At 40.0% G+C, this 14637-nt stretch overlaps 1 protein-coding gene across 2 annotated transcripts in view; it reads right to left on the reverse strand.

The window, feature by feature from the left end:
- The window catches only part of exoc3 (exocyst complex component 3), a 34096-nt gene that overhangs the window by 2882 nt on the left and 16577 nt on the right, over positions 1-14637 (reverse strand). For both annotated transcript variants that reach the window (XM_048559876.1, XM_048559885.1), the window contains 9 exons: positions 13825-14506; positions 11778-11895; positions 9685-9810; positions 7896-7996; positions 5505-5615; positions 4922-5078; positions 4005-4127; positions 3403-3564; positions 15-142 (listed from right to left, as the gene is read on the reverse strand). In XM_048559876.1, the coding sequence (XP_048415833.1) occupies positions 15-142; positions 3403-3564; positions 4005-4127; positions 4922-5078; positions 5505-5615; positions 7896-7996; positions 9685-9810; positions 11778-11895; positions 13825-14506 (1708 nt within the window). The remainder of the gene's footprint in view (positions 1-14; positions 143-3402; positions 3565-4004; positions 4128-4921; positions 5079-5504; positions 5616-7895; positions 7997-9684; positions 9811-11777; positions 11896-13824; positions 14507-14637) is intronic.

A 14637-nucleotide genomic window follows, 5' to 3' on the forward strand; every position in this document is an offset into this window, starting at 1 on the left:
ATAAGAAATCTAACCTGAAGTCAGGAAATTTGTTCACCAATGTCGAGACCTCAAGACTTAATAATGATGGATCAGTGAGCTTCAACACTTCAGCGAGAGCTGGAATAGCATCACACAACAAATCTGTGTCCTCTCCAAAGCCCTGTATGTACAGACAAAACAACTGGTGGTTATAAACACAACAGCATATCCTCTATATAAATATGGAATTCAGTCATGCAGTCTGATTTGTGTGGAAGATTTGTGTCACATTTTTGATTTACTACTTATTCTTTTATAATCATTTTCCTTTCCTCTACATCCACATTAGTCTTATCTCTCTGCTAGCAGTCACAAGTGTGGCTTGTTGATGGTTTTCTTCCAAATGTAGGTAGATATCTAACTTCCTCAGCAGTGCCGTCAAAGGTGGAACTCTCACCAGATTCAGACAAGTGGAGCTATTCTATCATCAGTTATAGTTCTACAACTGAAGAGTTAATATATTGCACTACACTAATGAAGAAGAACAAAAACACTTTAAAGTACTTGTGCAATTTATTCCGTAGGTATGTCCATGTTAGGCATCTAAGCAGCTATTGTGGGAAGCCCAAACCAAATTTCTGATCAACAATACAACAGACGGAGCATCATGGTGGTACTCTTAAGACAATGTGCTGAAAACTGGCATCTATAAGCACCATGTAATAAGTTATATACCAAGAGGATTGAGGGTTGTTAGATTGTGATATGAAGAATAAGAAAGTCACATACTGGTTGGATAACTAGCATGTGAATAGGCAGAACAGTTGATATAAATACTCATAACTGTAAAAGTAGCGATGTAGCTTTATGAAGCCAGAACAATAAGCAAATAAAGCAAGAGTACTCATTTCTAGACAGAACTAAAAAACAGAATAGATTTGGTTAGAACACTCTTAAGGGTACAGTGTTTAATTATTATCTCCATCCTACAGAATGGATTTGTATCCCTGAGAAATATCTAAAACACTCACGTGGATGACACAAGAAGATAATCATTAGGAAAGGAGATAACAAAGTGTGAAGCTGGATGAACACAGCAGGCCAAGCAGCATCTCAGAAGCACAAAAGCTGACGTTTCGGGCCTAGACCCTTCTTCAGAGAGGGGGACGGGGAGAGGGTTCTGAAATAAATAGGGCAAGAGGGGGAGGCGGACCGAAGATGGATAGAGGAGAAGATAGGTGGAGAGGAGAGTATAGGTGGGGAGGTGGAGAGGGGATAGGTCAGTCCGGGGAGGACATACAGGTCAAGGAGGCGGGATGAGGTTAGTAGGTAGGAAATGGAGATGTGGCTTGGGGTGGGAGGAGGGGGTAGGCGATGGGAAGAACAGGTTAGGCAGGAGGGGACGAGCTGGGCTGGTTTTGGGATGCATTGGGGGGAGGGGAGATTTTGAAGCTGGTGAAATCCACATTGATACCATTGGGCTGCAGGATTCCCAAGCGGAATATGAGTTGCTATTCCTGCAGCCTTCGTGTGGCTTGATTATGGCACTGCAGGAGGCCCAGGATGGACCTGTCATCTAAGGGATGGGAGGAGGAGTTAAAATGGTTCGCGACTGGGAGGTGCAGTTGTTTACTGCGAATTGAATGGAGGTGTTCTGCAAAGCGGTCCCCAAACCTCCGCTTGGTTTCCCCAATGTAGAGGTAGCCACAACGGGTACTGTGGATGCAGTATACCACACTGGCAGATGTGCAGTTGAACATCTGCTTGATATGGAAAGTCATCTTGGGGCCTGGGATGGGGGTGAGGTAGGAGGTGTGGGGGCAAGTGTAGCACTTCCTGCCGATGCAGGGGAAGATGCGGGGGTGGTGGGGTTGGAGGGGTCTTTGGAGCAGACAAGGGAGTCCCGGAGAGAGTGGTCTCTCTGCAAGGCAGACAAGGGTGGGGATAGAAAACTGTCTTGGGTGGTGGGGTCGGATTGTAGATGGCGGAAGTCCAATGTACCCGTTGTGGCTGCCTCTACATTGGGGAAAATCAAGTGGAGGCTTGGGGACCGCTTTGCAGAACACCTCCGTTCGGTTCGCAATAAACAACTGCATCTACCAGTCGCAAACCATTTCAACTCCCCTCCCATTCCTTAGACGACATGTCCATCCTGGGCCTCCTGCAGTGCCATAATCAAGCCACACGAAGGCTGCAGGAACAGCAACTCATATTGCGCTTGGGAACCCTGCAGCCTAACGGTATCAATTTGAATTTCACCAGCTTCAAAATCTCCCCTCCCCCACTGCATCCCAAAACCAGCCCAGTTCGTCCCCTCCTGCCTAACCTGTTCTTCCTCTCACCTACCCCCTCCTCCCACCTCAAGCCACACCTCTATTTCCTACCTACTAACCTCATCCCGCCTCCTTGACTTGCCGTCCTCCCCGGACTGACCTATCCCCTCTCTACCTCCCCACCTATACTCTCCTCTCCACCTATCTTCTCCTCTATCCATCTTCGGTCCGCCTCCCCCTCTCTCCCTATTTATTTCAGAACCCTCTCCCCATTCCCCTCTCTGAATAAGGGTCTAGGCCCAAAACGTCAGCTTTTGTGCTCCTGAGATGCTGCTTGGCCTGCTGTGTTCATCCAGCTTCATGCTTTGTTATCTCGGATTCTCCAGCATCTGCAGTTGCCATTATCTCTGATCATTAGGAAAGGCTTTGCTTTACAACATTAAAAAAAAGAGCAGTAACCTAGTAGAGAATTTTTAAAGACAGTGATGCAGCGAAGATGTTTCCATTTGTGAGGGAGACCAAACTGGAGACCACAAGTGTCAGATAGTCACCAATAAACCCAACAGGGAGTTCAGGAGACTTCTTTACTGACAGCGTGGTTAGAACTTGGAACTAACAGCCATATGAAGTGGCTGAGATCCTGCATAAAACCAGGGCCACGTAGCCAGTTTCCAAGTGTTGAAAATTCTATGCAATTCTGCTGGGAAAGCACAGCTTCAACAAGCATCAATGCACCTCATGACTTTTATGTACTTTCGGGTGGCCGTTAACAGGGCAAATCATTAGGAAAATTCAATAAAGACATACATTCGGCTGGGTGCTGTGCTTACCAGTAACGCAAATCAGGAACTGAGGCAATGTATGCCCCATCTTCCACCATCATTAAAATTTTTTAAAAAATGTGGACAGCAGCTCAATCTGAATATTATATTTGAACCCATCAGATGGGCTTCCTGTTGCAGCATAGTTTCAGAAAATGATCCAATAGTCTGGCCTCTTGTTACTTTGGATAGGAGACTAGAAAAAGCATTGGGGATGACAGGAACTTTTTAAAAAAAACTCACTGTTCAACCCATACTGATTATATCTCATGGAGTTTACAATGTCCATTTCATCAGTTTAGAAACATCACTGAAACCTCCACAATAGGGGAAACCAAACTACTTACTGCAGAAAGTTTATTGAACAAGAATCGAAACTGCTCTGCATCTCTGATCACTCTCTCAGCTCCCTCTCTGCGCTCCTCCAAATTCCTAAAGGTGATCCTTCTTTGCATCATAGTTCTGATATACTCCACCACGACCCTTCGATGAGCTTCTATTGTTATTTCCTGCATGTAGAACACAAGGTAGTTTTTGATGCTATAAAGATCTCCAGAGGGAATTGCTGTCACGCATGTTCTTTTCAAACCAGAACAATCCAATCTACAAATAGTTCCAAGGGAGGGTCACTGGATCAGAAACGTTAATACTGATTTTTCTTCACAGATACTGCCACACCTATTGAGCTTTTCTAACAACTTCTGTCTTTGTTACAAACATCAGTGAATGAAAGAAATCTGTGGCAGACAACCGTTAATTTTCTGCATCTTCTATATTGTGAACTTCAACTTACTATATCAAAAGAAAATCTACAATTTTTATGGAATTGTTTAAGACAGATAACTGTTCACAACCAAGTAACATATGGGCAGTTAAGGATATTAGTTCTCCTTAAGGAATAACATTTTGAAAAGAAGAAATGGTTCTAAATGAAAAATTCGATTTGTACCTTATTGTATGGCTTTTTAATTTTAGCAAAATCGTTGAAATAATCCTCAATGGTAACACAAATGATATCCACAGCTTTAGACCCGGCAAGCCATTTTCTGGTCATCAGCTCCTGGAGATGGGACTGAAATACAGTATGTGGATTTTAGCTATGCACAATGGCCATAAATCCTAATTGTGCCAGTGTGCATGACAGAGCCACTTGCACTCAAAAGAAAATGCATTTTATCATTAGTTCATTTGCTTAAAATACAATGGCTGTTGGGCTCCTTTGAATCATTCCCATCACTTGAAAGAAAAAAAAACACACATCCCCAAATTACAAAACAAAATATATATTATTGCAAGCTTATCCAAAGTCAGGATGCCGTAGAACCTTTCAGAATCAATTAATCACTTGTAAAGATTAATCTCTAGGCAGGGATGAATGGTCATTTGCACAAAGCAAACAAGATAACTTGTTTTTGTTAGCTGATTGCAAAGCTCCCTACTCATTTTTAAGTAGATCCATGGGATCTTTTGCATCAACATGAAAGACCTTGGTTTAATGATTAATTCACATGACATATCCAACACTGTATCACAGTCTTGGTTCTGTACATTTTCATTATATTCATGCTCTCTGCACGCTACTAGTGTTATTATAAAAACATTCATGAGGGAAAGTACAAGTCTTCCCTCACTTTCTTCTCTCAGCAGTGAGAACAGTAAGTTTTGTAGGGGCTAAGGTTAAAATAAAATACATTTCAATTGCAAATAGTTTCAAAGTGAAAATAAAAGTAAATGGACTTTTGAGAGTGAATATTTTACGAACCGTATCAATATGTCCTTAGAGTCTTCTAAAACTACTCTTCTTATATCAGTCAATTCATTCTATGTTTTACTTATAATTGAAGTAGTATTTAAGAGTACACTCACCTCCAAGTCAAGGAAGACTTCATCTAACAGATAGGTACACCCATCCTTGGCAATAGTATCTAGAGTTACCTCAATTGTTGGTTGATTAGCATAATGTTCTTCCTCCATCTCTAACTCATAGTTTGTATATTTTCTCTTCAAACTATTGACAGATTCTCTGCAGTAAACAAAATGAATAACTTAACATTAATTACCTCAAGTCTGTTTGAAGAACATTTAGGCTTCCTGTAGTGCAGACATGTTTCTTGGCAAAAAACAATTGTTCTTCCACTACTGCACAAGAAACAGCGACATAATCAGTACTTTAATAGTCGGTGATGCTTTCATTCTTGTTGTTAAACTCTGGTTAATTGTTAAAAATGGAACTGTGAACTCTGTAAAGATCTGTCCTATCATTGATAGTTCTGCAGACACCCAGGAGTATTCACAGGTCAGTTCCATTGTATACAAGGGCAGTGTTGTTAAAAATCTACGTAGCCTAGGTATTAACATCTTAGCAATACAGAGAAGAGATTCAATCAAGTTAAACTTTTCAATGCAACTAAACAGTATATATGGTAAAGAAAATAAGCTAGACATTTACTTGAAAGTCTGGCAATTATTAACGACTGCAATCATGTACTGAATGTAGAACTGAGGATTCTGACGATCTTTCAGATGATCATCTTTATACACAGTCACTTCTTCTTTGTACCTGGCAAATTGAGAAATCCCATTATTTCAGCATTCAGGCAAACCTAATGTACTATTCAGATGTATCCAAACACTGTCTTCATACAACATTTAAAATTAAAGAGCCCTCAGACCTCTCTCAGCATACTTCAATCAAGAGTCTATGCCTGTGTATCAGAGTTCTTTACCTCTCCACTAGGTAAGGTTGCCAGCTGATGTCGTCACCTATGAGTTTGACTTGGAAGATACTCTGCTCTATCTGGCATTGCCTACAGTTGTACACTTTACAGTTGTGAAGTACCAGTGAATAGAATGGAACATAAGGGCCTTTGTAGTGCAATGGTAATATCCCTACAAATGAGCCAGGAGGCCCGGGTATCTCTGGACTGATTGATTACTTCAGGTTTTCTACTTGAAAACTACAACATGCAAAACATTTAGAGGCAATCATCTCTAAAAACTCCATATTTTACTTTTTCCATATCAATTATCTTTCCTGGTTGGTGTATGACTAGCAGTGGACAACTCTGTCCAGGCATCCTAAAAAAAATCACCTGCGTCTGCTTCTATAGAATCACATTTTCAGATATTTTAGAGAACAAAGAAATTTTTGCACATTACCAGCTCTCGCTGACATGCTGAGGTGTATACTTTTCCAATTTGAATTAAGCATGAGTAAATATCAAATCATAAAATTAATCCAATCATTTTAATACCTGAAACTCTAAATAAAAGAATTATGCAGAGTTTATCAGATCTTTATTGGTATTTTAAATTGGAAAAATGAAATTTTTCAAATCATGACGCTGCTTTCCTTTTCAGGAGATTGAATATTTGGGTGCAAACTATACAAAGGCAACAGGAGGATTGTGACCAGACTACTTAAACATATGTCAGTCCACTGCAAATACAGGAACATATCTAAAGCATTGCTCCTCCAGTTTTTCCCACACACCTGACTGTGTAGGAAATTACCAATTAGCCTTAGTTAAGCTACTTTCCATTCAAGATATTTTCGAATCAACCTGTTTTTAGTTGCTATTGCACGTATCTGGAGAAGGTAGTACTTGAACCCGAGCCTTCCGGCCCAGAGATAGGAAGACTACCATTGCACTACAAGTGTCCTTACGTTTCATTCTATTTGCTGACACTTTAATTCTGTGCAACTGTCGGTAATGCCAGATAGAGCACAGCATCTTCCAACTGAAACCAACAGGCTAAAATATCAGTTGAAAACCTTCTCTAGTGGAGATGTAAAGAACTGGGATACACGCGCACACAATTTTGATGAGAAGATCTAGTATGTGGCAAAATGGACAGAGACATCTTTAGATACACTGTGGGTTGGGTGATCTTGCAACAATTGGGAATGAGGGATTCCTAACTGAAATAACTCCAGCAATTCAAGAACTTTGAGGATTGTTTGGAATCATTCATCTGGGCCAGCATAGTGCTCAGTGGTTAGCACTGCTGCCTTCCAGCACAAGAAACCGGTGTGCGATTCCAACCTCGGGCGACTGTCTCTGTGGAGTTTGCACATTCTGTGTCTGTGTGAGTCTCCTCTGGGTACCCTGGTTTCCTCCCACAGTTCAAACACGTGCACACTAGGTAGACTGGCCATGCTAAATTGCCCATCGTATCTAGGGATGCGTTGATTAGGTGAGTTATTGGGGGGGGGGGGGGGGGGGGGGGGAAGAAGAGGAGGTAGGTCTGCGTGGGATGCTCTGAGGGTTAGTGTAAGACTTGTTGGGCTGAAGGGCCTGTTAACACACTGTAGAGATTCTATGATCCAAGATCTTCTAAAAGAGGAGCTAACAGGAAACACCCATAAAATTTTGACTTTTTCTAAGCTGTGAAAATACTTTTTTTTGAGAGGAAAAGTGCAATTTTCAAGTTTCAAGGACACCAACCTAATTAATGAATCTCAACAGACACCAAGTACATGCATTTTGGACTCTCTAGTTGCTAGTTGCAAATGTTTCTAAATAACAAAGTGTAGAGCTGGATGAACACAGCAGGTCAAGCAGCATCTTAGGAGCACAAAAGCTGACGTTTCGGGCCTAGACCCTTCATCAGAAAATGATTTTCTAATGAAGGGTCTAGGCCCGAAACGTCAGCTTTTGTGCTCCTAAGATGCTGCTTGACCTGCTGTGTTCATCCAGCTCTACACTTCGTTATCTCAGACTCTCCAGCATCTGCAGTTCCTATTATCTCTGACTAGATTCTAAATGTCACTTAGTTCCATTGTTTTCTGTAGACTTTGAACAGCAGGGCTGCACAAATGCTGGAAATGTATACTCACCTGCTCAAGAAAGAGTTCATTTGCTGAAGACACAATGTCAGCACCTTAAGTTTCAGATCATTACTGATCTGAGCAGCGACCTGTAGATTCTGTTCAAACATCTGAAACAACATGTCAACGAATGATGTCTATTGTTAAGTGTACATCAATCACACTGATAGCCCCAAAAACTGCCACCTCTGTCGACTGTTTTCCTTAATCAGAAAACTACAGATCAGTGCAAAGGGTCTGATCAGGGGGGCTGTTTTATCTATCCATTTGTATTTTCCAATGTTATTTTTTATTTTAAAAAAGATACTGCTGTACAGCATACACACAATGTTACTTACTTGTATGTGCATGGCAGAAAGGGTTTAAAATTCCTTAAGGTTAGTCTCAAAAAATGGTTGTCTATGCCCTATCACTGATACAGCAGGAGCTCAGACAAACCCAAACAAGACTTCCTGGACTATATTCCAGGGTGTTTACGAATTGCACAATTAATGCTGCACAACACTACTTCCAAAAGCAGCATTAACAGCTGCTTCAAATTAGTTCTGCAACATATAAATGTGGAGAAAAGCCATTCTATTCGTTTTTAAAAAAATACTGCAAGCTTTGGAAGAGCCTAAGAATAAAAGAGAGGCAACCGAACTCTGGAAAGAAATATTTGTTTCTAGCTAAGGAAACAACACTTTCTTAATAAAAGCATGATTTCTTGTGGTCAAAGTCATAGCCAGTCAAAGCTGTCATTAAAATTCAACCAAAAATAGAGGCAAAATCTCCCAATTAATAATGCAATCAGTCAAGTTTAGAGTACAACTCTTGAACAGGTGTGCAGATCTGACATTTTTAATAAAAAAGGTGAAATTTTTAACATTACATTTCTACAAAGCCAAGCATTTTGAATAAAACACATTACTCCAATTTCACTTCCTCTTAAATGAGGTGATGTAGTGATGCCATGCTATGTTTGAATAGTCTGTTAATATTTAGAGAAACACGCACTTTATTAAAAATATCAGTTGCACTGAAATTCTTGATTATAATTAATGTGATCATCCTACAATTTAACAGTATAATTTCATGTTTTAAATGGAAGGTATTAACAGTGAAGAAATACTAGACAATTTAGAATTTTACTACAAACTAGTTGTCTCTTTCAGTGTTGCCCACAAGCAGTGAAGATTAAACGTAGACTTCATTTGAGATGTCGTTAAAATGCGGGATGTAAGTGGATCAGAGAACCCCAAAATATTTCACTCCCCACTTTGAACAAGTGCATTCTACCCTTATTTTTATGTAAAATGTCAGTGTTTTCAATCATCAATTCCCATATCCAGATGTATAATGATTCTGAAGTATAAACTTGTCACAATGTAAAGCCACCCTCCACTAGTTTGATGATGCAGTGCCTCCACTATCTGGAAGGTATAATTACAATGTGACATGTCTGGACAAGCAGTTTCCATAATAAAGGTGAACAGGAATGTCAAGGGGAAAGCTGACAGGAAGTGCATGGATGTGAAAGAGTTTCAACATATTCGAGACCGGACATTAAAAGAGAAGACTTCCTACTAGTACAATAACAGTTTCACATCTTTCAGGACAACTTAGTTTTGTTGTCATAGTTCTGCTCTACAGAAGCAAGCAGATTGAGGAGGTTCACCTACAAAACAGTATTATATGGATAGCTAAAATTTGTCTTGGATGCCACTGGTAACAATTTAACCATGTCAGAGTGCCTCACGTCATAATAAAATGCATACACAGTATTTGCAAAAGATGTAATCGAAGAGTCTAAAAATACCTGGAACACAATAGCTGGCAATGTGGTCTGATAATATCCATCCTGATCTGCTTCTGGCTCTTGCTCTTTTTTCCAATCCTTCTTGTCAGTTTCCAGTGCTTTCCGTAGCCAGCCAATAATGTTGGACTGCAAAGATTAAAGTAGTCTTCATTAAGGTGCAAACTTTTCATCATATTCTCAACTGCCTTAAAACAACTGAAGCATGAAAACTCAAACTCACTGAGTTAACTTGAAGAACAACAACATACAGCAAGATCTCTCTACAAACTGACCATCACTGTTTTGGAGCAATGCAACATCTTGGTTGACAAATCTTCTCAGCTTCTTTAAAATCTTCATAATTTTTTTTGTTTCTCTTTTCATATGATTTGGGTCTCATTGGCTAGGCCAGCATTTATTGCTTTTTCCCAATAATCCTCGAACAGGTGGTGAACTGCTTTTGTGCACCACTTGAAGTTCAGTGGGTGCAGATAAGCCATCATGCTGTTAGAAAGGGGGATCAGGTGTTCATACCCAGTGACTGAAGGAATATCTACAGTTTCAAAGCAGGATGGTACACACTTTGGAGGCAGCAAGAGTAAGCTGATGGGGTGGTAATTGGCTGGCTTGGATTTGTCCTGCTTTTTATGGACATAATCTACCTATGTCAATTTTCCACAATTGATGGGTAGATACCAGTGTTGTATCTGAACTGGACTAGCTTGGCTAGGGGTGCAATTAGTAGGGAACACATGTCTGCATGACGATATCTATGATGCTGCCAAGCTCCTCTGTAGCAGCCAATGTGTTTGGCCATATTTTGATACTAGGCTGTTGTTTAAGAATCTGTTGAACAGCTCTCCCCAGATGTTACTAAGAAGGATCCTTCAAGGTTAACAGGGGTGGGTGTGTTGCTGTTGTTTCTGGTTGATGCTGTGCGGTCCACATAGTTTCATTCCTTATTAACTGTTCTTAAATGGTGTGACACAAGCAAGTGGTTTGCTATTTCAGAAGTCATTTAAGACCAAATTGCTGCATGTCTGGAGTCTTGCCGGACCGGCTAAGAAGAGCAAATTTTCATCCCCAAATGATATTAGTAGATCAGACAGGTTCTTACGATAATTAACATTGGATTCATGGTCACCATTACCAAGACTAGCACTCTATAGAAAGACATTAATTTGGGATAACAAAAACTATGAAGTTACACATGAAAGATCTGTAATTAAAAGCAACATGAATGTGCAGAGAACATCGGACTGTACAAAGTTATTGTTAAAGATGTAAAAGTAGAATGTACTTACGAGAGGAAAAAATGTCATATCTGGAGGATGTTGCTGTGAAGACTATCAAATACAACAAGTGTTCGACTTCTGCCACCAATGTTCTTACCCAATTACATATTTGGACTATGTCCTTTTGCAGCCTTTTTATGACCCCCATCTCACATAGTTTTATAAAAATAGCAAACCTAGATATATTACACTTGGTTCCTTAACTAAGTCACTGATATAGATTATAAAGAGCTAAATACAAGCATTGATCCTTTCCAAAATTCCACTGCTTGCTTACAACCTGCCAAATCAAAAGTGACTCATTTATTCCTATTTTCTGGCCTTGAACTAATCCTTAACCCATGCTTACGTATTATTCCCAATTCTCTCATCCTGCTCTTGTGTGACAAACCTTTGTGTAGCACGTGATCAAATGCCTTCTAAAAATTCAAAATTATACATCCATTGGTTTTCCTTTAGCTACTCTGCTAGAGATTTCCAAGTACCTCCACACTCAGATTAAATCACTTGTCACCTCCTGTCCCAGGTAGCAGTAAAACCACATTATTTTAACAGGAAATTTTAATTGTTATTACGAAAATGCTCCACTGTTAGACCTTGTTTCAGTTAAGACTTTGTGCCTGAGTAGTGCCCAGACATTTTAAAAACAAGGTTCCACCTGCTCAGAGTGTGTTTTCTTTCTTCTCTCAACTCTTGACTATAAGAAATGTTTGTGGAAAATGTACCATAAACCTTTAGTTTTATTCAGAAAGGATGTAAATGCTGATTTTATACAGATATCACACCCGTCCCTCCCCCATTTAGATGCTGTTAACTCACTTTTAGGGTTGTCATGTATCTGCTGAGGAGCACATCGGCCACATCATTTGACAATAAGGGTTCCAAGCTCTTTACATCCACCTCTGGCGCTAGGTCGGGATGTCCCATCATATCCACACTATAAAGATATCAGAACGTAACAGAATTAAATTGTAATTAAAATTCAACAGCACAAACTCAAAGTTTAAAATGAAGAACCAGAGCAAGCCGTTGAAGATAAATCCTAGCAACTTTATGATACAACTGCAGAAAGTTCTGAGCAGACTGTACGTAAAATATTGCATCAGGTTCGAGACATCACACTAATCTTGGATTCCTCAGGTTGTTACCAATATTAATGGGGTTAAATGAAACCATTTCCCTTTGTCATTCAGTGTCATTATCACCACTGAATCACCCATTTAAATGGCCAGAAACTCAACTGGACTGTCTATTTAAATACTACACCTACAAGAGCAGGTCAGATGTTAGGAATCCTGAAGAGCATAACTCACATCTTGACCTCTTAGTAGCAGTGGTAAGTACCATTCATCCTATACAGCAAAAATTCACCAAGGCTTCTTAGCACCATTCTAAACCTTGACCACCATGAAGAAGGATGACAGCAACAGATACAAAGGAGTACAACCACCTGCAAGCGTCCTGTCAATCCACTCACCGTCATTACTTGGTAATGTATCAGCATTCCTTCAGTGTCGCTGAATCAAAATGCAGAAACTCCCTTTCCAACATCATTTTGGGCATATCTAATGGACATGCAGCAGTTGAAGGTGGCAACTCACCATCAAATTCTCAACAGCTTCTCGGGATGGGGAATAAATACTTGCCTACGTCCACATCCCATGAACAGACAGGGAAAAAAAAAATCATACAAGATCAAATTCCAAAGGCTAGACATGAGTTCCTTCAAGAATCGATGACTGCAGTTGATCCAATGGAGATGCTTTCAATTAGAAACGATCAACAGATTAAACAAAAATGACTCTATCCAAGACCCACGTTCAGTGGTAACTGTGTGCAACATACAAAATGCAGCAATGGGGAAACAATTAAATTGGAGCTAGTTCGATGTAAGGAAAAACCTCTTCCAAATAGCCTATAAACCTTGTAGAGGCCAGGTAAATTGGAGATTAACATCTTAAAGGGTATTAAAATAGGTAAATTCATAATCTCTGCTCAGAACAGGGTCACAGGGCTGAATGCCTGACTCCTATTCCTCCATTCCCATATTGAGTTTAGCTTTGTATTTATTTTGATTAGTATTTTTAATAAAGTTTAGTTGCAAATTTTCTTCACTGAAACAAGATGGCAGAGCTGAAAATTAGTTCAACAGAAAACATGAGGATTCCTAAAATTCTAATTAAAGTATGGCTTTAATACCTCGACTAGGAGTCAAAAATACTTCATGAGGCATAGTATTTTGAAGTCTGTCTTCTAACTGTCAACTGGAACATTTATCTCCTTAAAAAAAAATGGGCCAGTGAAAGCAACGTTATTTTTCTCGTTTTCATCCATTCACTCATTCCTACCTCACTTTTGCAACTATTCTGAGCATGCCAGTGCCTCATAGCAATTAATACATTTGCTTTATTTTACTTTGGTTCCTATTGTTTCAGGCTAACATAATGGCATCTTAAAAAAAAAATCGCTTTGTCACCCAAGCATTTTCCGTGTGCCCTCTATTTTTAAACGCTTGCAAATTCCTTCAGTTTATCAATAATGTTAAGTCATCCATTCGCTTTCACAAATGCTGGCTAGAAGTATTTCCAGTATTTCATGCTGATACGTCAAAAAAAACCTCAGTAAATAACTCGGATCAACCTGTAATGTAAATGGTGTGCTGAATGCACCCACATACATATTCCTGGTTCCACAATAACTTGCCTCTAATTTTTCTTTCCTTCTCCCACCAGTCAGAAAATGTTTGTTTCTTCCTATTCCCTGAAGACATCAAAATGGGGGCTTAACAGGTCAGGACAAATCATGTGAGAAAAATTGCACACTCACACCCCATATGGTATCACACACCGACATGTTCAACTCTTACCTATGGTATGTATTTAGAACCCATGTCAGAAGGGAAACAATTTCATTGGCCTCCAAATCCTCAGAGGCTAGTTCCTCTACACGCGCTATTAGTCCCTGGTGATACAAATTCTGAAGTTTTTTGAAGATGTTGTAATGAGGGGGAAAACACTGCACCATCAAGCTCTTCATGACTAGCAAGTCCTCAAGAACATACTTTCGCAAGAGCTCCAGATGACGCACAAGCCACATTTTGTCTTGCTCCCGTGTATCAGACTGACTGGCTTCAATCCGATTGGCAACAGTCTGTTCCAGCACAGCAAACAACTTGTCTTTCCACCGTTTCGGTCTCCCAGGTGGTATGAATCCTGTCTGTTTCTGACGGTCAAGCATCCGCTTATCAATTTTTTCCTCTCTCTCAATTATTCGAATCACTGAAACGAGCTGGGCTGGGTCACTGCGCACTGTGACCGAAGCCCTTTGCACCAGCATCCAGATCTGCTTGCCCATTTGTTCAGAGAGGTTCTGCACCTCAGTAAAGTAAGCCTGGATGAGTTTCATATCATGTGTATTCTTGCTGTCCATGCGGTACTGCTCATACATGAGGTCATCACGGGAACACTCCAGATCCATCAGTTTTCGGTGTGCTGCAAGTAGTTCTCCTTGTTCTATCAGTTCACAGGCTTCCTGCACAATCTCTGGAACTATAAAACCAAAGAAGTAGAATATTAACTGATGTACAGTCACTGTCTCAAAAGTAATACTGCAATACAGTACACAAATAGTGAAATAATCTCGAGTGAATATCATTTCAAATAAAGTTGCGTCTTACAAA

This window comes from Stegostoma tigrinum, chromosome 2 (genome assembly GCF_030684315.1).
Source record: "Stegostoma tigrinum isolate sSteTig4 chromosome 2, sSteTig4.hap1, whole genome shotgun sequence".
Lineage (NCBI taxonomy): Eukaryota > Metazoa > Chordata > Chondrichthyes > Orectolobiformes > Stegostomatidae > Stegostoma > Stegostoma tigrinum.